The sequence below is a fragment of the Rhincodon typus genome, chromosome 45, assembly GCF_021869965.1.
Source record: "Rhincodon typus isolate 14 chromosome 45, sRhiTyp1.1, whole genome shotgun sequence".
Taxonomy (NCBI): domain Eukaryota; kingdom Metazoa; phylum Chordata; class Chondrichthyes; order Orectolobiformes; family Rhincodontidae; genus Rhincodon; species Rhincodon typus.
Window position 1 is genome coordinate 7,464,500 of NC_063376.1, and position 22,979 is coordinate 7,487,478.

At 39.7% G+C, this 22,979-nt stretch overlaps 1 protein-coding gene across 1 annotated transcript; it reads right to left on the reverse strand.

The window, feature by feature from the left end:
• Positions 1-4,402: 4,402 nt before the first annotated feature.
• LOC125487791 (probable G-protein coupled receptor 139) lies at positions 4,403-5,784 on the reverse strand. Its single transcript, XM_048620055.1, has 2 exons — positions 5,715-5,784; positions 4,403-5,316 (listed from the first exon to the last, which is right to left on the reverse strand). The coding sequence occupies exons 1-2, from the start codon at positions 5,782-5,784 to the stop codon at positions 4,403-4,405; spliced, it is 984 nt and encodes a 327-aa protein (XP_048476012.1).
• Positions 5,785-22,979: the final 17,195 nt, after the last annotated feature.

Sequence of the window (22,979 nt, forward strand, 5' to 3'; positions counted from 1 at the left end):
ATTTACGCATTAGCCAGGATTCTTGCCTGAAAAATAAATACAACACGCATTGTATGGCATTTTGTGGAAAGAGGATGTCTGTGTCACTGGCCAGGGTAGAATTTATTGTCCTTCACTAGTTGCACTTGAGAAGGTTGTTGATTCACTCTCTGGGCAAAGACATGTGTTCTCTTCAATCATTGAGGATGGGGATATATGTGGATATATCAGCTGTCCTCGGCAACTAATATTGCTAATGGGCCAAAGCAATTAACATCACATCTGATGTTTTGGAATTTTATTTTCTGGTCTTCTATTAAGAAAAAAAAACACTAATATGGAATTCTTAACACAGCATGTGCAAGTTCTGCCTGGTGGAACAATGATAATGTTAATGAGCTAGGAATAGAAACATAGAAGATAGGAGCAGGAGGAGGACATTCGGCTCTTTGAGCCCATCCTCCATTCATAACGATCATGGTTGATTGTCCAACTCAGTAGCCTAAAACTGCGTTCTCCCCATAAGCTTTGATCGCATTCAGCCCAAGTGCTATATCAAGCCACCTCTTCAATACATTAATGCAGGACAGCCAAACATGTTGCTGAGATATGTTTAAATTCCTTCCAATGCAGATGCTAAAGTTTGAGTTCAGCAATATCAAGAATCAAAAAGCAAGCCTCATGGTGCACAAACCATTGGCTTGAAACCCCATCTGGTTCACTCATAAATGTCAGAAAAGGAAATATGCCATCTTGACCAGGCCTGCCTTGCTCAAGACTGCAGACCAACAGTAATGTACTTGAATCTTAACTGCCCTCTGAAATAGTTTGAGCAAGCCCCTCAGTTGTCTCAAAGTTAGGGTCATTAAGGATGGGTAATAAGTGCTGGTCCAGTCAGTGACACTGATGTCTCACGGTCAAAATAAACCCCAGATTAAACTTGTTGAACTGAGGGCTTGCCATTGACTGAATTTCAGTTCGGGTCATTTGGATTTTTGTTGACCATGGAAGTTTTGTGTTGCTTTGCAGTCCTGTGTAAGTGAAAGAAAATTTTATTGAAAGTGTTGAATAAGGTCACGCAATCAATATATTAAAAGGAGGGGGCACATTCCTACGCAAAATCCTTAAGAAATGGCTTCATGATTGCTGCTTTTACCATCCATAAGAGTAAAAAATTCCATTCATGACCACTCACCTCTCAACACCCTCTCCACAACTCTTCCTCAAAACTCAAAGTCTGTATCCACTTTGTCCTTATACCATCTGCTGATGAGAATGGGTCTCGTTTATCTAACCTCATACTCTTGCACACAGCTTTCAAATCTCTGCACGAGCTTCTTTATTTTAAGATAAACGATTGCACCCACGTCAACCCATCCTTGCAGCTAAAGCCTCTCACTGCTGGAACGAGGCCTTGGTGTCACTTGTACACCAGTCACTGAAAGAAAGCATGCAGGTGCAGCAGGCGTTGAAGAAGGCAAATGGTATGTTGGCCTTCAGAACGAGTGTGCTGGAGTACAGAAGTGGAGGCGTCTTGCTGCAATTGTACAGTGCCTCAGTCAGACCCTTTATAGCGCTCCGCGTTCAGTTTTGATCTCCTAGTCTGAGGAAGGATAGAAAAGAATCCCGACAGTGTGGAAACAGCCCATTCAGCCCTACAAGCCCACACCAACTCTCTGAAGAGCACCCCATCCAGACCCACTACCCCCATCCCTATCCTTGAAACCCTGCATTTCCCACGACAAAAGCTCCTAACCTACATATCCCTCTATGCTACGGGCAATTTAGCAGAGCCAATTGAACTAAAATGCAATCTCTGGACGGCAGGAGGAAAGCAGAGCACCCACAGGAAACCCACACAGACACAGGGAGAATGTGCAAACTTCACACATACAGCTGCCCAAGGCTGGGATTGAACCCGGGTCCCTGGTGCGGTGAGGTAGTAGTGTTAAACACTGAGTCACTGTGCTGCCCCACTGAGAAATCGTGCCGCCCCTTGTTCTGGCTATGGAAGGAATGCAATGAATGTTTACCTGACTGATTCCTGGGATGACAAAACTGATGTATGAAGTGAGACTGGATTATTTAGAGTACATTCAGTGGAGTTTAAAAAAATGGTTTGGGGTGGATTTCATCGCAGCTGAAAAATTCTAACAGGATTAGACAGGAAAAACCCGGAAAGGATGTTCCTGGTGAGGGGGCTCTTGAACTAACATGGTCACAAATGAAGTTTAAGGGGTAGGCCATTTAGGACTGAGATGAGGCGAAATGTCTTCAACTAAAGAGTCTTGAGCCTGTGGAACTCTCTGTCACATAAGACAGTTGAGTTTTCAATATTCAATATTTTCAAGAAAGAGTTAGATATAGCTCTTAGGTCTAAAGGATCAAACGGTAAAGGAGAACATAGCCCAGATCATATTGATTTGTGGAGCAGGCTCAAAGGTCCGAAAGACAAGCTTCTAATTCTGTTTCCTCTGATTTAAGGACCAGCAGCATGCAGATCAAGAATGGCAGAACAGCACACACCAGGCCAAGGGGAGGCAATGGCCTACTAGTATTATCATTGGACTGTTAACCCAGAGTCCAGATAACATTCTGGGGACCTGGGTTCAAATCACATGATGGCATATGGTGGGCTTTGAATTCAATTAATATTTGGAATTAAGAATCTAGTGATGACCATGAATCTACTGTCGATTGTCGGGAAAGACACATCTGGCTCACCAACGACTTTAGGGAAGGAAACTGCCATCCTTATCTGGTCTGGCCTATGTGTGACTCCAGACCCACAGCAATGTGGATGACTCCCAACTGTTCTCTTGGCAATTAGGGATGGGTAATAAATACAGGCCCAGCCAGCAACACTCTCATAGTTTGAATGAATAAAGAAAAATTTAGATTGCAGCCCCATCTCCTTTCTGCGTTGTGTGAGGGTAGGGAAGAAGAAACAAACAACTGGGCTGCAATTGACATTGACATCCCTCCAACATGACACTGCAGTTGTGACGTCCACAGGACATGGTCCACAGCTGGTCAAGAAAATGATTCAATACTCTCTCAAGGACAATTCGGAATGGACAACAGGTGATATTCTTGCCATCAATGCTTGCATCAATTCAACCAGACGTGAGTGAACACTGTGGATTGGAATTGAACTTGCAAACAACCATGAATATATAAACTGATGAAATAGTTGCAGAAGTATACCATTACCCTCAAGCCTGCTCCACCATTTGATAGGATCAAATCTTACCTGTTTGTGGTTCAGTTTCCGTCCTTCCAATTTCTATTTCATTTTCTTTGCTGCCAGTAATGTATCTACCTTAATTCGAAGATGTTGAATGACACATCCCCATTTCTCAACTGCCTTCTGATAAGCATTCCAAATTTGTACAAATCTCAAAGAAAACAAAAATTTGCCTCATCTTTGTAAGGGCCAGCCTAATGTTAAAAATGCCACTGCTCAGACTGCCAACGCCTCCTTCTGCACAGACCCACGATAGGAATCATCCATTCCATCTGAACCTTTTCAACAGTGTTTAGGATCCTACATGCCTTGACTGATTTGAATAATGTTAAATATGTTCAAAGCAACATCAGTAAGTAATATTAGGGAGCATTTTTTGGATTTTGGTTATGGATTTCTCATCTTAAGAAGAGCTGCAGTTGGCCATGTATTCTGTCCGACCTGCGAAACCACTGCCCCTTGCCTGCCACATTTAAAACAGAAAACTGCGCTGAAGTGAAATTCTGATCTCACAGTAATCCAGTTCAGCTGTAAAGTCTGCAGATAAAGGCACGAAAAACAGGAAATAATTCTCATTCCTGGCAGCATCAGCGGGAAAAGAAAGTCAGCTTTTCCGACTGATGCTCAGTTGTCAATACTTTATAACAAATATTCAGACCATCTCCTGATGTCTCATGAAGTTGAAAAACCTGACTCCCAACAATCCCACATCTGAGATTGGTGGCTTACTCCATTTCTTTCCGTGGGCTCAGGTGGTATTTGTCTGAGCTATCCACCTATACAGTTTTGTTTTTGGAAATCAATTCATGAATTATCCACATAGCAACAATTGCAATAAATTGAAAAAAGGAAAACCCAAAAGAACTGCGGATGCTGTAAATCAAGAACAAAAACAAAGTTGCTGGAAAAGCTCGGCAGATCTGGCAGCATCTGTGAAGTTAACGTTTCGGGTCCACTTCAGAGGAAGGGTCACCGGACCGAAAACATTAACTCTGTTTTCTCCTTCACAGATGCTGCCAGACCTGCTGAGCTTTTCCAGCAACTTTGTTATTGCAATAAATTGATTTTTCAGACAAAATTATCAGAATGAAGACTTGGTGATGCTGATAACTTATTTCTTTCGCCTGTAGTGCTTTTAGAGCACCAGAATGTTAAGTGCAATTTAGTTCTCAAGTTTCAAACCCTCCACTTGTTCCATGCCTGAGCAATTTGGTTGAATGGGTATATCATTGCATTCTTCAGCTCTTGTCTGAATTTAACCTGGATGACAGCATAAATACCTGTGTTAGTGCAGGAGCTGAGGAGTTGCAGCATCTTCGCTGTGCGATCTGTGATAAAGCATGGGTCTGTGTAGGAGTTGTAATATCGGATATCTGTAATTCGTGCATAAATATTGTACACAACCTGGGTCACCCACAACAGCACAAAACTGCCCGATATACTGAACAGCAAAATGATGGATTTTAGCCGGTTTTCCATCTCTACATCCTTGTGTTTCTCTGCGCTTTTTTGACCACGGAGACCCCTACGCATTTGACTGCTCACTAAAATACGCCTGACAGTCAGCACATTGAACAGCAAGATCAGAAAGCACGGCACACAAGGGGTTAAAATGTAGTTGATAACTTCAAATGCAGTCCATCCAGGAGAACTGTAATAACTCTGTTTATGGGTGCAGCCCCATGGAATATTGTCAATGATGTATCGTGGCTCAATTGCAAAATACCAGGGTAGAGACTCCAGACAGCCCAGCACAGTCACAGTCCCTAGAAATGCTGCTGCAGTTCTCTCAGTGCAACATTTTGTTTTTAGTCTCTCATAGCAAATGGCCACAAATCGGTCAAACGTGAATGTGACTGTGAACCAAACAGAAATCACTGTGGCTGCTGACCTCAGGGCAGAAAGAACACTACACACAGGAGTAATTTTTACGAATGAATGTGGTAAATAAATCGGAACAGTGATCCACAAAATGGCATCAAAGACAACGACAAGAAGATCAGCCACTGCCATTCCAATCAAGTAATGAGTGATGCACTTGGAGAGACCACAGTTTCCTCGGGACAGGATCATTATTGCCACCAAGTTAACTGTGAGGAAAGACATTGAAGTTCAAGTAAACATTTTCAGATCTTGTCCTGAATCAAAGAACAATGTGACAGAAATTAGGGCAAAATTTCCAGCTTTGATATTGCATGACAGATGTAAACTGAATCATCGATTGCTTTCAAATAGTTAAAGTCTTGAAACACAATCAGCAACAGTATATTTTGGAATCCATAGCACAAGTAAGTAAAGTAAGCAAAGGAGGTTCATCATCCATCATTAAGGGTAAAATGAATTTCCTTGAAGAGTGGAAGTACAGATATAATGGCAGCATGTAATGATTAGAAAGGTGTTTGTGCAAATTACACAGTGAAAGGTAATGACAATTAAGCAGCAAAGTGACCACCAGTTTATATCAGGATCACTTGCGACAACAGCTTACCAGGAACACCAATGGCTGAAATAAGAGGATAGAAAACATCTTCTATTTGCCACACAATTGGATATGCCATTTCTGAGATTAGCAACAACTTTGATTGTTCTGGGTCTCACACTTCTGGCAGGAACTGTGAACTGATCGATTCCAATCGTTCCTGATTTATATAGAACGCAAGCCTCCAGTAACACTGCTACACCTGACAATGCAATTAGTAACACAAACTTGAACAAACACATTACATCAACAGCTTTGCCTCAGATGTGATTACTGTTGTGGGCAAAACACAACTATTTCAAAGCTCATGAGTCAGTATTAGTTCCACAATTATGTAATGAAGCTGAAAGTTCATGCAGAAAAGACTGATCCCATAATAACTTCATTTAGAGTTTCATTGTAAACCATGGTCCTTGTTTTTTTCTGTTAACTTAACTGTACTATTCTGGAAGGTCAACAGAAATCAGTAACACAGGTTCATTCTCATTCTGTAGATTCCCGGTTAAAAATACTAACTACGATTCGCTCAAGACAGTGATGCCTGTCTCTCCATTTTCGATAGGCTAATCTCGAGATTCAAAATCTGACAGACATTTGATGTAGGCATAGTTTTAAAGTCAATCTTTACTTACTTTCTGATGTAGTTATAAAGTGGAGAATAGTGGACGTTCAAATCCTAACTCAGAAACTCAACTCCAGTGCGAGTACATGATGCATTTTGCAATGAAGCAATTGATACCCATTTCTCTCACCAAAAACCTAACCCTAATCCAAACCACAACCTTATGTCTACACTGAAGTCTACATTGTAGAATTAGCTAAGAAACGTAGTGTGCTATTTCTTTGTCTGCCTCTCCATTAAAATATTCGGATTATGTTTCAATATAGCCTGCGAGGCAAGTTTTTTTTTACATTTTGTATTTTTTTTAATTCACTCGTTGGACGTTGGCACCACTGTCTTGTTCAAGATTTATCATCATCCTGAAATGCCTGTTGAGGAGGTGCTGGTGATGTGTTTACCTGCGCTGCTGCAGTCTATATGCAGTTTTAATTTTTAAGTTCCACCTGTTTTCTTCCCTTATTCACTTTGCAGTTAATTTGCCGGTGATTGTGATCCTTTCCCAAGGAAAGTGTGGGCTCTCCATTTGCTTCAGTCATTTCCTGGTGGCTAGAGCAACAGGAGTTCTAATGGTTGCAATCAATGAGGTCATATTGTATCAGGTCAATTGTTATTACTTCCAGATTTCTTCCTCAACATGACTCCTGACTGTGTATTATTTTTGTCCATAGTTATATATCTGCAAATACTTCAGTTTAATAAACAGACATTTTCACCATTGATCACTTTGTTGCCAATTGTTGCCAGAAGCTGTAAAGAAAACATCCTACTGAGAAAACTGCAATGGTGGTGATTGCAAGAACAATTCTGCTGTTCCATCTAAAATATTTGCTTTATTACTTTAGCTTACAACATGATAAGATCATTGACAATGCACTGTGGGACTGTTCACCAAAAGATAACTATTTTACTGATCTTGGGTGTGTGATATTTGACTGGTTTGTCTCGCTTCCAACTTCATTACTTCCTTTGTTTCAATTTTGCTGTTCAACTTTTATAATCAGAAACTTTTTACTGAGCAGTCAATCTTCAAGCGACCGAGGTCCAGAACAGAGGAGAGAAATGCAGAGACCCAGAAATGGCAAACACAAGAAGTCTGTCATCTTGCTGTTTGCTGTTTTTGTCTCTTTCACAGTCTTGTGGCTGAATCCAATTGCAGAATTATTATATTATAACATTCCGGAGTCTATCTTTGCAGATTACACCCATTCTCTTATTATCTTTGAAGAAGTCAGATACATATTTCTGATATTTAGTTCCTGCACAAACACATTTACTTATAGGGAGACTAATATAAAGTTCATGGAGCAGTTCAAGATATGCTGAAATGTCCACAGGAAACTGAATGTCAAGTTAATTAAGTTGTAAGAAGGACTGAGCTGCATCCAGAACTACATTTATTTGTATCTTGTTAATTGTGCAACACAAGATATCCATGCATCTCAAAATAAATTTCCGTGTGATACCTTTTCTTGCCTGGCCTGTGAAATGTTTAGATTAGCACTCTGGTCCAAACTAATATGTCAAAACGAATGTCTTTTTCACAAAGCATTTGATAAGCATTCCAGGTATAAACACTTATGAAAGAGAATCATCAGGACTTGGGGTATCATTCGCAAGCAATATGTGTATTTATTGTTTTCAAACATTAAAACCAGCTCAACTGTTCCATTGTGGTTTGGTTCAAATTGAAATTTAAACTGATGTTTTGTTTCCTATTGTATGCTTGAACTAGCAACTTATATCAAATAGTTTACCAATCCAAACTTCAGAAACAATTGCATCTAGGCTTGGTGGTTTTAAGCAGGGCTCTTATATGAGACAGTCCAGTAATTGTACTCAGTTTATGGTCCACCTGATTTCAAAGACTTGTCTTCCAAGCTTCCATCCCACCTGTTCTCTTCTTGAAACCTGTTCAAAAAGAAAACAAAAAAATATATATCCATCGTGGCACAGAGAGAAACCCAGTGGGTCATGAATATCCACACAACACATCTCACCATATGGAAATTGTGGGAGAATGTTGAAAACTGTCAACAGAAGTGGCATTACCCTCGTCTTCAGGTGACGTCATATCTTGCTTCCATGTACTCTAGTCAAAAACTGTCAAAGATATCTTTTGATAATTTCAAACTGGCATGTTTAATCCCTATTTCCATAAAGAGAACATTTTCTAGACCTTTCTTTCAAGACCACTTAGCAAAAGAAACAACACAGGTATGTGGACAAAACATTTCTCATGACAAATTCAGAGTTCAAATTAGATGTCTTCCAAAAAGTTTTGTGTATGTTTCAATAACAAGTTAAGACACATTTATGCACAAATCTTTTCTGTAGCATTCTCAAGAAAAATACTGTTCTCAAATTTCCAAAGAAGCGAGATTTCAGAGGTTTGAACCCGTGATGCTTTCGCGTGATTCCGTGTATTAGTATTGATTTCAGTTGAATGTAAGGGATGCTCTCATTGCAACATGTGTGGGAACAGTTTGTGAGTACAATGCAGTTTTCACAGAGGGCTTCTTTAACTTCACTGCGGGAAAGAGAATTGTTGATCTCTTCCTCAGATCTAACTAAGTGTTGTACTTATTTTCCCAACTTTGGCAGCTCCTGAGTGCCATTATACACCAGTTTTACCTCACTGCCAAATACTGTTGGGGAAACACCAACAACTCCATTCTGGTGGTTGTCTTGTAAGGGAATGGCCCCAGCTGCTGTCTGTTCGCGGTTTCCTCTGGCGTGTTTTGATTTTGCTCGATTACTATAACGTGGAGTTTGATCTCTGCTGTAAGAACTAAAAGTGAAACACCCAAAGAGGAACACCTCACGCTTTAATCTCTAAAGGAGTGTGAAAAATGGTGGTATCTGTCTTTGAGCAACTACTAGTTTTTATATAAAATAAATACCTGACACTCATTTTAAATTCAAAAAGTAACCATTTATTTCTCTAACTCCAATAGTGAACAAATTAACTGAAGTATTAACAAATCAAATAAACCTCTGCTAACTACTAACTATTCTTGAATTACGCAACATTCCAATGGTGTGGTGTTCCAATAAATACGAGTCCCACCTATATCGAAAACGCAACTTAGCCTTTTGAAATTAAAATCAGGTTACATGTCCTCTGGACTATTCTGTGCTTTCTCCATCAATTCTTCTGTCAGGAATATGAACTAGGTGTGCCATGGGTACCTTTGCTAAGTAAGTGCTGCATTCTCTGAGACAAAAAGAAGGACATTAGACCCAGTGATTGTCTTCTGTGAGCTGAGGCCTGTTAGCTCTGGTAGATGGCAGTTAGCTCTGTGCTTTGCTCAACTGCCATCTTCCTTTATATCCTTGATGACATACAATATTTCTTACTGTAGGATTGGTCGTACATTGTCAAAACCATCAGATTTAAATTTATTAAGTTTTTGGTATCTAAGGGCCTGGTTCAAATTGATTGACTAAATTCAATGGCTTGTTGTATTGTTTAAAAAAAGTGCTGCCTGGTTTGAAAACTGAACGACTTTTTAATACAAATGATTCAACTTGGGTGCTTTCTGCGTACTTGCAAACTTTCAATCTGCTGCTCACAGACATCCACTTTAAATCTCTAAGCACAGAAAAAGCGCATGATCTTTTTAAGGGACTACGTAATGCTTTCCCCGCTAGCATTTTGCAAACACCAAATTCTAACTTCCTGCCTCCCAATCCACAGGCACTTTATACAAATTTGCAACAAATCCCCCTGTCCAGACAAAAAAACGAAGGATTATTTGAAAAAGATGGCTTATTTTTTCCAAAAAATAACCTTAACTATATTATATTCCTAGATCTAAAGCTCATTCATCTGGAGTTCCAATTTTTATCTTAATTCTATACATATAAAACATTGAACTTTATCATTTCTATCTGACATAAACATTTTACTTTTAGACTCACGATAAAGTACCTGCCGATAATCTTTCACGACTCGCAACATGTGCAGTCTGTAAATCAAATGCTGCTAATATAAGACACGAATGAAATAATCTGGCGTTCTGCTCCCTAAATATTTCAAGAAAAATCAAAGGACTGTGATCAGTATACACAACAGTATCTGATGTTTTGTTTGCAGCTTAAACATTAACATGTTGTAAGGTCATTATCAAACTCAATAACTCTATTTTCAATGGTTGAGTATTTTTTTCAGTAGGATATTGAGTTTCTTTGAAAAATAACTGATTGGTCTTTCAATTCCACAATCATCCTCCTGTAACAACCCATCTCCAATCACTACATCACTTACATCGATGGCAACTTTGAAGGGGTTTAAGAAACGTGGCATGGCTAAAGCTGGAGTGCTGGTTAACACTGCTTTTAAATTCTCAAATGCTTCCTGGCATTGTTCTGGCAACGGAATTTCATGCTCTTTCTTTAAAAAATCCGTCAACGGTGCCATTATGCTCTGAAAGTTTGCTACAAATTTCCTGTAGAATCCGTTCAATCCTAAAAATCATAGCACTTCCTTCTTCGAGGATTATCTTGGCAATTCCTCAATGCTCTCCATCTTCACGTTCCTCAGTGTCATAAGACCATAAGACATAGGGCCAGAAATTAGGCCATTCAGCCCATCGAGTCTGCTCCACCATTCAATCATGGCTGATAAGTTCCTCAACCCCATTCTACCGCTTTTGCCCCGTAACCCTTGATCCCTTTGCTCATCAAGAACCTATCTATCTCAGTCTTAATTGTACTCAATGACCTGGCCTCCACAGCCTTCTGTGGCAGTGAATTCCATAGATTTACCACTCTCTGGCTGAAGTAGTTTCACCTTATCTCCATTCTAAAAGGTCTTCCCTTTACTCTAAGGCTGTTCCCTCAGGTCCTAGACTCTCCTACCAATGGAAGCATCTTCCCAACATCCACTTTGTTCAGGCCATTCAGTATTCTGAAAGTTTCAATTAGATCCCCCCTCATCCGTCTAAACTCCAATGAGTATAGTCCCAGAGTCCTCAATTGTTCCTCGTATGTTAAGCTTTCCATTCCAAGGACCATTCTCGTGAACATCCTCTGAACCCACTCCAGGGCCACTACATTCTTCCTGAGATATGGGGCCCAAAAGTGCACGCAATACTCCAAATGTGGCCTGATCAGAGCCTTATAAAGCCTCAGTAGTATATCCCTGCTTTTATATTCAAGTCATTTCAAAATAAATGCCAACATTGCATTTGCCTTCCTGACTACTGACTCAACCTGTTTACCTTGCGAGAATCCTGGACTAGAACTCCCGAGTTTCTTTGCACTTCAGACTTCTGAAATTTTTCCCCATATAAAAAATAATCCTTCCTTTCATTCTTCTGACCAAAGTGCATGACCTCACACTTTCATTCATCCTACCTGATGTTGTTCCCCCTCGGATGTCACTTCTGCCTTCACAAATTTTGTCTTTGTCAAATTTACGACCAACTTTGCCTTCCATAGTCCTTCATAGAGTTTTGCCAAATGCGCCATCTGATCATTCTACGAATGGCTGAAGATCACTTAGTTATCTATTTGAATGGTAGAATTAGTCAATCCTACCTCGACTCTGTACATGAGCCTTTCAAAAGTGTCTGGTATGCTTTTTCCTGCCAAAGGGCATTACTTTAAATTGATATAGGGCATTGGAATTACAAATGCAGGAACTGTTTTCACTGCCTTTCTGACAAAAGTACTTGACGGTAACCACAAAGTAAAGCCAACTTAGTGATGTAGCTGGATAGTCCTAAATTTTCCATACACTCCTCCACCCTTGGAATTGGGTATGAGTCTGATTTTGTCACGGCGTTGACCATCTGATATCTACAGAGAATTGTTGAGTACCATCAGTTTTGAGAACCAGCATGATTGGTGAATTCAACTCACTTTTTCTCGTTTCTGTGATGTCTTCTTGGAGCATCGCTTGCACTTCATTCTGAACCTGCACTTCTTTGACAGGATTAAGCCTATAGGAGTGTTGTTTTATCAGATCAGCATTCCCTACATCAACCTTATGTACTGTAGATCGAGTCCTCCCCATTCAATTTCTACATACATTCTCACAGCACTGTAAAAAAAAACTTTCAATTCAGTTCTCTGTTCATGGAACAGATAGATCACTATCCTATCCCATCCCGTAAAGACATCCTCATTATTCAATTTATTCTGAGGTACATCAAAATCCAATTTATCTGGATTTGTTTCCTCACTGTGAGTGGCAGGAACTGTACCTGTTTCACCATTTCCTTTTCCCTGCCATAGTAAGGTTTCAGCATGTTGACATATACTCGATAATTTATTTCATAACTTGCATTTTTACCAGATAATTCACCTGACTTAACATTTTCTCAATCTGATAGGAACCACTTAACATTGCTTTGAAGGAATCTACTACCATCTCTAAGAGTAGAAATACGTTATCTCCATGTGCAAATGTATGAATTTTAGCTTTCCTATCTGCTTCTTGCTCCATTAGGTACTTGGCTTGTTGTCAACAAATGTTGTCTTGCTAATTCAACTACGCTGTCCAAACTTTCTCTCACCTCAGATTCATCATACAACTGTGAGATCTCTGACTTTGGACCTATCAACATTTTCTTAATAAATTTTAAAGGTCCTCTTACTTCATGTCCGAATATCAATTCCAATGGAGTAAACTGAGTCAATTTATTTGGAACAACTCCAGTAGCAAATAATATAAATAGGATATGTTTATCCCAATCATTTGGGTAATCCTGAACATAAGCCTTCATCATGGTCTTTAGGGTCTGATGCCACCTTTCCAATGCTCCCTGGGATTCAGGATGGTACGCGGTTGATAAAATCCGTTTGATGCCAAAGCTATCCATGAACTTCTTAAATAATCTGGCAGTACATTTGGACCCTTTGATTGAATTGCCCTGCAAGCAAGAAACTCCACCACAACCTCTCTTGCCTTGACATTACGGAATGGATTTGCCTCCAGAAATCTGGTAGCCGTGTCCATTACGGTTAGCAAGTACTGGTTCCCACTTTGTTTTCAGGAAGGGGACCTAAATCACAATCAATCATAACCCATGTAAAGGATTATTCAATGCAGGTTGCTGCTTTTATTACTGCCTACGCCTTTCCAACCATCTGACACAAAATGTTAGGTATGGCAAAATTCAACCACATCATTGTGCAATCCAGCGAATGAAAATGCTTCTGTATCTTAGCCTGAGTGTTCCTCGCCCCTATGTTGACCTCTTACAGGTAATTCGGATTCTAATCGCAATACTTCCTGTCTGTATGCAACTCAGTCTGGTGAATTTCCATCCATTTCTCCTCTGCACTAACCTGCCGAGGTCTCCATTTCCCCCTTAAGATTTTATCCTGAATGTAGTAGCATTCTGGATTGCATTCTGATTCCTTTTCAGGGAGACTTTATGATATAAATCCTTTATCGTTTCATCTTTTTTTGTTGTAACTGATTAGCCTTTCAGAAATAAACAGCTCTGCCTGATCCTTTACCTGCAGAGGGTTTTCCTTTACCATCTCATCAAACAGAATGTCAGCTAACTCCTTCATCTTTCACTTTTGCTTTCCCTTCTTGATTTAACTTATGGCTGTGGGATCTTCTCACCATACAGTCCAGAAAAATTCCAGTGTATTTGCCTTTAAATCCCTCAGTTCTCCGATTTTCTTTTGGCTTTTGCACGATGATGGGTACCACACCCACCTGTGATACAGCTATATTGTTTCCAACAATAAACTGTAATCCTGGAATAGATCATTTTTCCATCACTCCCACCATGAGATCCCCAGTCCTGATTGGAGTTCTGCGCCTTACCTTACACTGGGGAACACTACGCCTCTCTCTGTTTCTTCCACAGATTACTATTCTCTTGTGCAATATTTCAGAAAGACTGCAAATATTTTCATCTCTTACTATTGGAGACTGACTAGGTCAATTATCTCTGAATATTTTAACTCATTTGCCTACTTTCCCAGGTATACCTGAGTAATTCTGACCCATATACATGACGTCCTTGAAAAGATCGGGCTCTACCTCACGATCCAGCCCGTGACCAGGCTGTGCACTCTCCTGCAGCTCCTGGAGTTCTCTTGGGATTTCCTTCACTGCCTTAAATAATCCTACTGGTTTAACCTCTTTTGCCACATCCATTTTTCCAGTGCCTCTCTTAAAACAACAGAACTGTGCCTTTGTGTGCCCCACCTTATTGCAATGAAAACGCCTGAGGCCTTGAATAGTGGAGGAGCAGATATATAATGGCAGCATTTAATGATGAGAAAAGGTTTTTATGCAAAATGGACAGCGATAATGAAAATTAAGCAGCAAAGTTATCGGCAAAGTATCCGGAACACTTGCGCTAACAGCTTACCAGGAACACCAACAGCTGAAATAAGAGGAAAGAAAACATCTTCGATTTGCCGTACAATTGGATATGCCATTTCTGAGATTAGCAAAAACTTCAGTTGTTCTGGATTTCACACTTCTGGCAGGAACTGTGAACTGATCTATTCCAATTGATCCTGATTTAAAAAGAGGGTAAGCCTCCAGTGACATAGTTACACCTGACATAGCTGTTAGTAACACAAACTTCAACAAACAAATTACATCAGCAGCATTTACTCTGATGCGATTACTGCCATGGGCAAAACACAACGATCTCAAAACTCACGAGTCAACATTAGTTGCACCATTACAGAATGAAGCTAAAAGTGCATTCAGAAAAGTCTGATCCCATAAATGATGAATAGTTTAATTTAGATTTTCCCTGTAAACCATGGTCCTTTTTGCTCAGGTAAGCTAATTTTTGCTGCTCTTGAAGGTAGACAGAATCCAGAATCACAGATTCATTCTGGTTCTGTGGATTCCTGGTTAAAAATACAAAGTTCAATTCTCTAAGGACATTGATATCTGTTTCTCCATTTGAGGTAGTGGGAGCCTGGGAGTTCAATGTCTGACAGCCAGTTGGTGAAGGTAAAGTTTAGAAGTCAACCTTTACTGAGTTCATGCTTTATTTATAAGGTGTAGAATTGTGGATGTACATATCCTAACTCTGAAACCCAACTCCAGTGCCAGTACATGACACATTTTGTTATGAGGCAATTCATGCCCACTTTCCTAATCCTAACCCTAACCCTAACGCAAACGACAACCAAAAGTGTACACTAAAGTGTATACTTTATACACTAAAATGAAAAAGTATAAACTATACAATTATCTAAGAAATGGACCGCGCTCTTTCTTTCTCTGCCACTTCACTAAAATATTGTTATTATGATTCAATGTAGCTTGAGAGGCAGGTTTTTGCCGTTTTGATTTTTTGCAGTCACTCATGGGTCTTGGGCATGAAATTATCCGTAAATGCCAATTGAGGAGAAGCTGGTGAGCTGCATGCCTGCACTACTGCAGTCAATGTGCTGTATGCGGATCCATAATGTCATAATGCTGGGAAACATTTGATTTAGACGCAGGAACCCTGAAGTGATGAGTTTCAGTATGGTAACACAACTGAATGGTACCACGTCAAAGGGCAGTGGTTAGTTGGACTCCTATTGTAGGTGGTCATTGTCTGACATGTGGTGTAAATATCATTTTCTACTCCTTAGCCTAAGCCTCAATATTATCTAGAATTTGTTGTATTTTTACAAGGACTGCTTTGGTGTCTGAGGAGTCATGAATGATGCTGAACATTGTGCAATCGTCATCAAGCATCCCCACTTCTGACCATTCGGTGGACGGAAGGTCATTGATGAAGCAGTTGGAGATGGTTGGGTTTAGAACTTGCCCCTGAAGAACGCCTGCAGAGTTGAGATGATTGACGTCCAACAACCTCAAACCATCATCTTATCTGCCAGGTATGACTCCAACTAGCCGAGTGTTTGCACCCTGATATCCATTTATTCCAGTTTTGCTTCTTGATGCCACACATGGTCCAATGTAACCATGATATCAAGGTTAGTCATTGTCAACTCACTCCCCACTTGTTCAATTCAACTTACTTTTCCAATTTTCAACGAAGAATGTAATGCGGTCAGGAGTTCAGTGGTCCAGGTGGAAACTGGGCACCACTGAGCTGGTAATGTGCTAAGCTGATGCTACTTGATAGCACTGTTGTTGAGACCTTTCATCACTTCACTGACGATCAAGGGTAGGCTGATGAGGAAATCATTGGCCATGTTAGATTTGCCTACTTTGATTGTATGGGAAATACCTGTGCAATATTCCACACTGTTGGACAGGTGCCTGGACTGCAACCCTATAGGAGAACAAAGCATGGTTGCGATGCAGCATGCTCTGGATGACAAGTCATCCATACCATTATCAGGGTTCATAGCCTTTGCAGTATCCAGCACTCTCAGGCAGTTCTTCACATCACATTAAAGAATCAAATGATTGAAGACTGGCTTCTGTGTTGTTGGGGACTCTGTGGACGAAGCAGAGTTGAATTGCACACTAAACGCTTCTGGCTGAAGACTGTTGCTAAGGATACAGCCTTATCTTTTGCACTGGTGTGCTGGCGTCTCCCAGCACAGAGGACGTGGATATTTGCGGAGCCTCCTCCTCTTGTGAGTTATTTGATTGCCCAGCACCAATCCCAAGTCAAGGTGGCAGAACTGCAGAGCTTAGACCTGATCCGTTGCTTTTAGGATCAATTAAATCTGTCTCTCACTTGATGATTTGGCTATTTGGTATGCAAGTAATCCTGGTTTGTAGCTTCACCATGTTATTTATTGTAAGGAAGGTCTTCCCAGTCATTGACTAGTCAGGGATAGAATCAGCATGGCTTTGTTAACAGAAGGTCAAGCCTTACTAATTTCATTGCATCCTTTGAGGAAGTGACAAGGAGATTGATGAGGGTAATGCAGAGGATGTTGTCTACATGGATTTTAGTGAAGCGTTTGACTAGGTCCCACATGGCAGACTGGTCAAAAAAGTAAAGATTCATGGATACAGGCTAATGTGATGAATTAGATCCAAACTTAGCTCAATGACAGTCAACAAAGGGTAACTGTCGATTGCTACATTTTTGAATGGAAAGCTGTATGGACAGCGTTCCACAGACTCAGTGTTGAGTTTTAAGATGTTTAGAATGTCTTTAAAATGTTTTTATTGTTTTCTCCTGGAAGTAGAATTGCTTGTATCTTCAAATAATTTGTGTGAGAGAGAGGATGTGTGGTCTTTTACCATAGAGCTTGATGCAACACTTTGGGCTTCTGTTTTAAGACAGATGGAGGAGAAGACAATGTTCAGAGCTGTTTGGAATTAGAGAGGAAGCATTAGCTTATATAAAGAATAGATTTCATGAAGAGACACAAGACTGAGGCATGATGCTTGTATCATTCAGAAGATAGAAGGCACTGTTTGTCCTAAAGGATTTGTTTCAGCTCCTGAATATTTAGTAGAGTTCAGAGCAGCTTATAAAGTTTGCGCTGATAAATTACGATTATTGACAACAAAACCTAGAGGAGAACTGGAGTCATATTGATTTTTGCTGATAGAATTGTGGAAACCTATAAAGTTCCATATGGAATGGCAAAAAGCATTGCAGCAAGTAATTGAGAAGTGGAACTGACAGGGTAATTTCCAAAAAGAGGGGTTGCAGGAAAAGGTAAAACAATGTTTTAGAGGGGTTAGCACAGCATACTTTCAACATGAATGCTGTAAAAGGTTAGCTCCAAAGAAACTGCTACAAATTCCAGTTTTTGAGATTGAGTATGGAACACCAAGCCTCACTGACTCTGAGCTGGAAAGGAACTTCCTGCAAGCTTGAAATCCATTGTCTGTAAGAAATTATACAACTAAAATGTGCAATTTTTATTTCACTGGGCTAAGGATAATGATGTCATATACATTACAATCTTTATTGTCTGTTTTCAGGCACGGAAAATGAACTGTTTATCGATAATTTACACCTCTTTTCTTCCCTTCTCAACTTTCAAGTCAATTGACTGGTGATTGTGTTCCTTTCCGAAGGAAAGTGTGGGCTCGCCGTTTGTATCAGTCAGTACCTGGTAGTCATAGTAAAGTAGATCTAATGTTTGCAATCAATGAGGTCATATTGTTTCAGATCAGTCGTTATCACTTCCAGGATACTTTCCTCAATATGACTCCTGTCTATAGCATTATTACTGTCCAAAGTTATACATCTACAAATACTTCAGCTTGGTAAATAATCATTTTCACCTTCAATCACATTGTTGTAATTTGTCGCCAGAATCTGAAAAGAAAATATTCAACTGAGAAAACTGCAATGGTCGTGATTGCAATTCAGTTCCAGACCAGAGGAGGGAATTTCAGAGATCCAGTAATGACAAACAAAAGGAAGTCTATGACCTTGCTGTTTGCTGGTTGTGACACATTCATGTTCTTGTGGCTGACTATGATTGCAGAATTCTTATATTATAACATTACAGAGGCTAACTTTGTAGATTACACCCATTCTCTTATTATCTTTGAAGAAGTCAGATGAAAGTTGCAGATTTTAAGTTCCTGCACAAACATATTTATTTATGGAGTGACTAATACCAAGTTCATGGATCAGTTCAAGATCAGGCTGAAATATCCATTGGAAACTGATTGTCAAGTCAATTAAATTGTAAGAAGCACTGACATCCATCCAGAGCTGCATTCACTTGTATTCAGTTTATTGTTCACCACAAGACATCCCAACATCTCAAGATATATTTCTGTATGACACTGTTTCTTGCCTGTCCTGTACAATGTTTAGATTAGCACTCTGATCCAAACTAACATGTCAGGATGTATGTCTTTTCCACAAAGAATCTGATAAGCATTCCAGGTGTAAACACTTACGAAGGATTTCGGGTATCATTCAAAAACAATATGTGTGTTTCTTTGTTTTCAAACATTAACACCAACTAGACTGCTCCAGTATAACACAGCATGGAGCTGGAGGAACACAGCAGGCCAGGTAGCATCAGCGGAGTAGGAAAGTTGACATTTCAGTTCGGGACCATTCTTCACAAAAAGGGTCCCGACCCGAAACATCAACTTTCCTAATCCTCTCATGCTGCCTGGGCTCCTGTGTTCCTCCAGCTGCATACTGTGTTATATCTGACTCCAGCATTGGCAGCTGTTACTATCTCTAGCCTGTTCCATCGTCTCTTGTTGTAAATTGAAATGTAAACTTCAGTTTAATTTCCTATTGTCTGCTTGAACTAGCAACTTGTATCAAATATTTTTAACATTCCAAAATTCAGAAACAATTGCATCCAGGCTTGGTGGTTTTAAACAGTGCTCTTATACTGGAGATTCCAGTGACTGCAGTCAGCTTATTGATTTCAAGGACTTGTCTTCCAGGCTTCCAGCTCACTTGCTCTTTTCTTGAAACTTATTCAACAACACAAAAAGAAAGAACATACTCATGGTGGCTCAGGAAGAAACTCAGTGAGTTACAAATATCCACACAACACATCTCACCAAACAAAAATTGTGGGAGAAGATTTAAAACAGTCAACAGAAGACTTAAATCTGTGAAGGGGCAGAACCCAGGTCACTATGTAACGTCATATCATACTTTCCTGTACTCAGTTCAAAAACTGTCAAAAATATCTTTTTATAATCTCAAACTGGCATTTTGAATCTCCATTTCCTTACAGAAAACATTTTTCAGATCTTTCTTTCATAACCACCTTCAAAGAGAAACAACACGTGCATATGTACAAAATATTTCTAATGACAAATTCAGAGATCAAATTGGATGTCTTCCAAAAAAGATTTATGTATGTTTCCAAAACAAACTAAACAACTTTTATTCACAAATCTTTTCGATAGCATTAATTAGAAAAATATTTTTCTCAAATTTCCAATGAAAGGAGATTTCAGCGTTTTGAACCTATGATGCTTTTGGACAACTCCTTGTATTCGTACTGATTTCAGTTGAATATAAGGGGTGCTTTCATTGTAAGTTGCATCGGAACTCTTTGTGAGTATGATGTAATTTTTCACAGAGGGCTTCTTTGAAATCACTTTGGGAAAGGGACTTGTTGATCTCTTCCTCAGCTGTGACTAAATGTAGTCCTTAATTTCCACCTTTTGCAGTTTCCGAGTGCCATTATACACCAGCTTTATGCACTGCCAGAAATGGTACAGTTGGAGAAACAGTAACAAATCCATTTTCGAGGTTGACTGCATTGTCTTGCAACATAGCCACTGCAGCTGCTGTCTTTTGACGGTTTTCTGTCTGGCATGTTTTGACTTTTCCTATATTGTCATAAAGTGGAGGTCGACCCCCACGCTCAGAACTAAAAGCGAAACACCCAAAAAGGAGCACCTCACCGTATAATTGATAATGGAGCGTGAAAAGTGGGTAACCTGCCTTTCAGGAACTTCTACTTCTTAAATGAAATAAATCCCTGACACTCACTGTAAAATCATGTAACAATATATTTATCTAACTCTAACAGGGAACAAATGGTCTGAACTATTAACAAACCGAATTAACCCCAACTAACTATTCCTGAATAAAGAAAGATTCCAATGGTATGTCGTTTCACTAAATATGAGACCCGTTTACATAGAAAAGTGAATTTAGCCTCTCAAAATTAATGCCAGGTTACACATCTTCTGGAATTTTCTGTGCTTCCTCTGTCAAGTCTTCTGTCAGGAATGACTCTTTCATCAATTCATCTATCTGGAATATTAAATAGTTGTGCCACAGATACCTTTGCTCTTTAGACGGTGCTTTCTCTGAGAGGAGGCTATGAAACCAGCGATTCTCTCTTGTGAGCTGAGGGCTGTTAGATATGGCAGATGGGAAGTAGCTCTGTGCTTTATCCAAATGTCCCTTTCTTTTATACCCTAGATGACATTTCAGTATTGCTTGGTCCTAAGTTGTCAAAACCATCAGATTTAAATTTAATAGGTTTTTAGTATTTAAGTGCCTGTTTCAAATTGATAGGCTAAATGCAAAAGCTCGTTGTCTTGGTAAAAAAATATAACCTGCTGCTCGGCCTGCAAACTATATCGCCTTTTGATACAAATGTTTCAATTCAGATGCTTTCTGCGTACTTGCAATCTTTCACTCTGCTGCTCACAGACATTCACTTCAAATCTCTAAGCCCAGAAAAAGCACATGACCTTTTAAAGGGACCATACAATGCTTCACCCCCGAACATTTTACAAACACCAAATTGTAACTTTCTGCCTCCTAATCCACAAGTACTCTACTCAACTCCGCAATAATATCAATGGAGACATGAATCTCGTCATCAGCCCCAACATTAACATCCAGTCTGTACAGCTGCAACGCCAGAAGTGTGCAGACATTAATTAGTCTATGCATCAATGAAAATTATATATATTGAATACCAATATGCTCTGAGCTGATGCAATAGTTTGTCTAATGTCTCTTCGACATAATCGTGTCAACACCTCCCTCTTCCTCTTGGACAGGAGATAAAGGCCATGTGTTATATTTCCTTTCTAAGCAAAGGAAAAGTCTACTACCTTGTTAGTTTTTCCTTATTCCATCGTTTTGACATCGGTTTTCCCAGACATAAGCAGAGTAAATTACCTTTCCAAAATTCCAATTTTACTTATCTTTCCAGAGCTCCAATTCACAAAAACAGACATTAATAGAAAATTTAATAGAACAATTAATTCGAGATGAGCAAATTGTGTTCTCTAAAATTAAAGATTCACTCACACCTTCCAGTAATATTTGGATGTTTGCTCTGGTCAGAAAATGAAATTCCAAAGACAATGAACCAATCACAAAGATTCCATAATTTACCAATTCCCCAGGACTCTTGCCTAAAAATAAATACAACACACACTTTGTACGGCATTTCATGGAAAGAAGAAATAAGCTCTGGCATTTAACTTAATTCCCTTACTTCAATTGGATTCACACGTCTGCAAAAAAATTCCAACAGGAAAATTTTACCAAGCCTTGAACAAACTAATTTCACATAAATATTCCGTAGTAAGTTTTTTTTTTAAAGTCTTCGTTCATGAGATGTGCATGTGAATAGCTAGAGCAGCGTTTATTTTCCTTCCCTAGCTGCACTTAAGAAGGTGGTTGACTTACTCTCTGGGTGAAGACATTTATTTTCTTCCATCTTTGAGGATGGGGATATTTGTGGAGCCTCCTCCTCCGGTGAGTTGTTGAATTCCCCGCCACCATTCAGGCTTGGATGTGGCAGGAGTTGGATTTGATCCATTTGTACTGGGAGTGCATTGTCCTGTCTATCACTTACTGTGTATGCTGTTTGGCAAGTGGTCTTGTTTGGTAGCTTCACCAGGTTGACATCTGATTTCCAGGTATTCTCCTGGCATGCCCTCCTGTACTGTCCAATGAACCAGGGGTGATACCCTCGTTTGATGCGAATGGTTGAGTGGGAGATATGTCAGGCCATGAGTTTGCAGCTTGAGCTGGTTGCAGATCATGTAAGCACTAATAGATCGTTAAGGATTAAATACAAATTATGTCCTTGCCATGGCAAGATTGAAGGCTCGGCCCCCAGACTATTACTTGAGTCTCTGGAATAACAGTCCATTCACAGTGCCACAGAACGGTGACATCTCCAGTCTGGATTGGTCATCAAACATCTATTCTACTCTCATTTTGCAGCACTTGGTCTGAAACCATGAACGTTATATCATTTCAAACTCTCATCTAAGTCTTTTAGATGACTTAAGGCGTTACTCTGCCAACAGC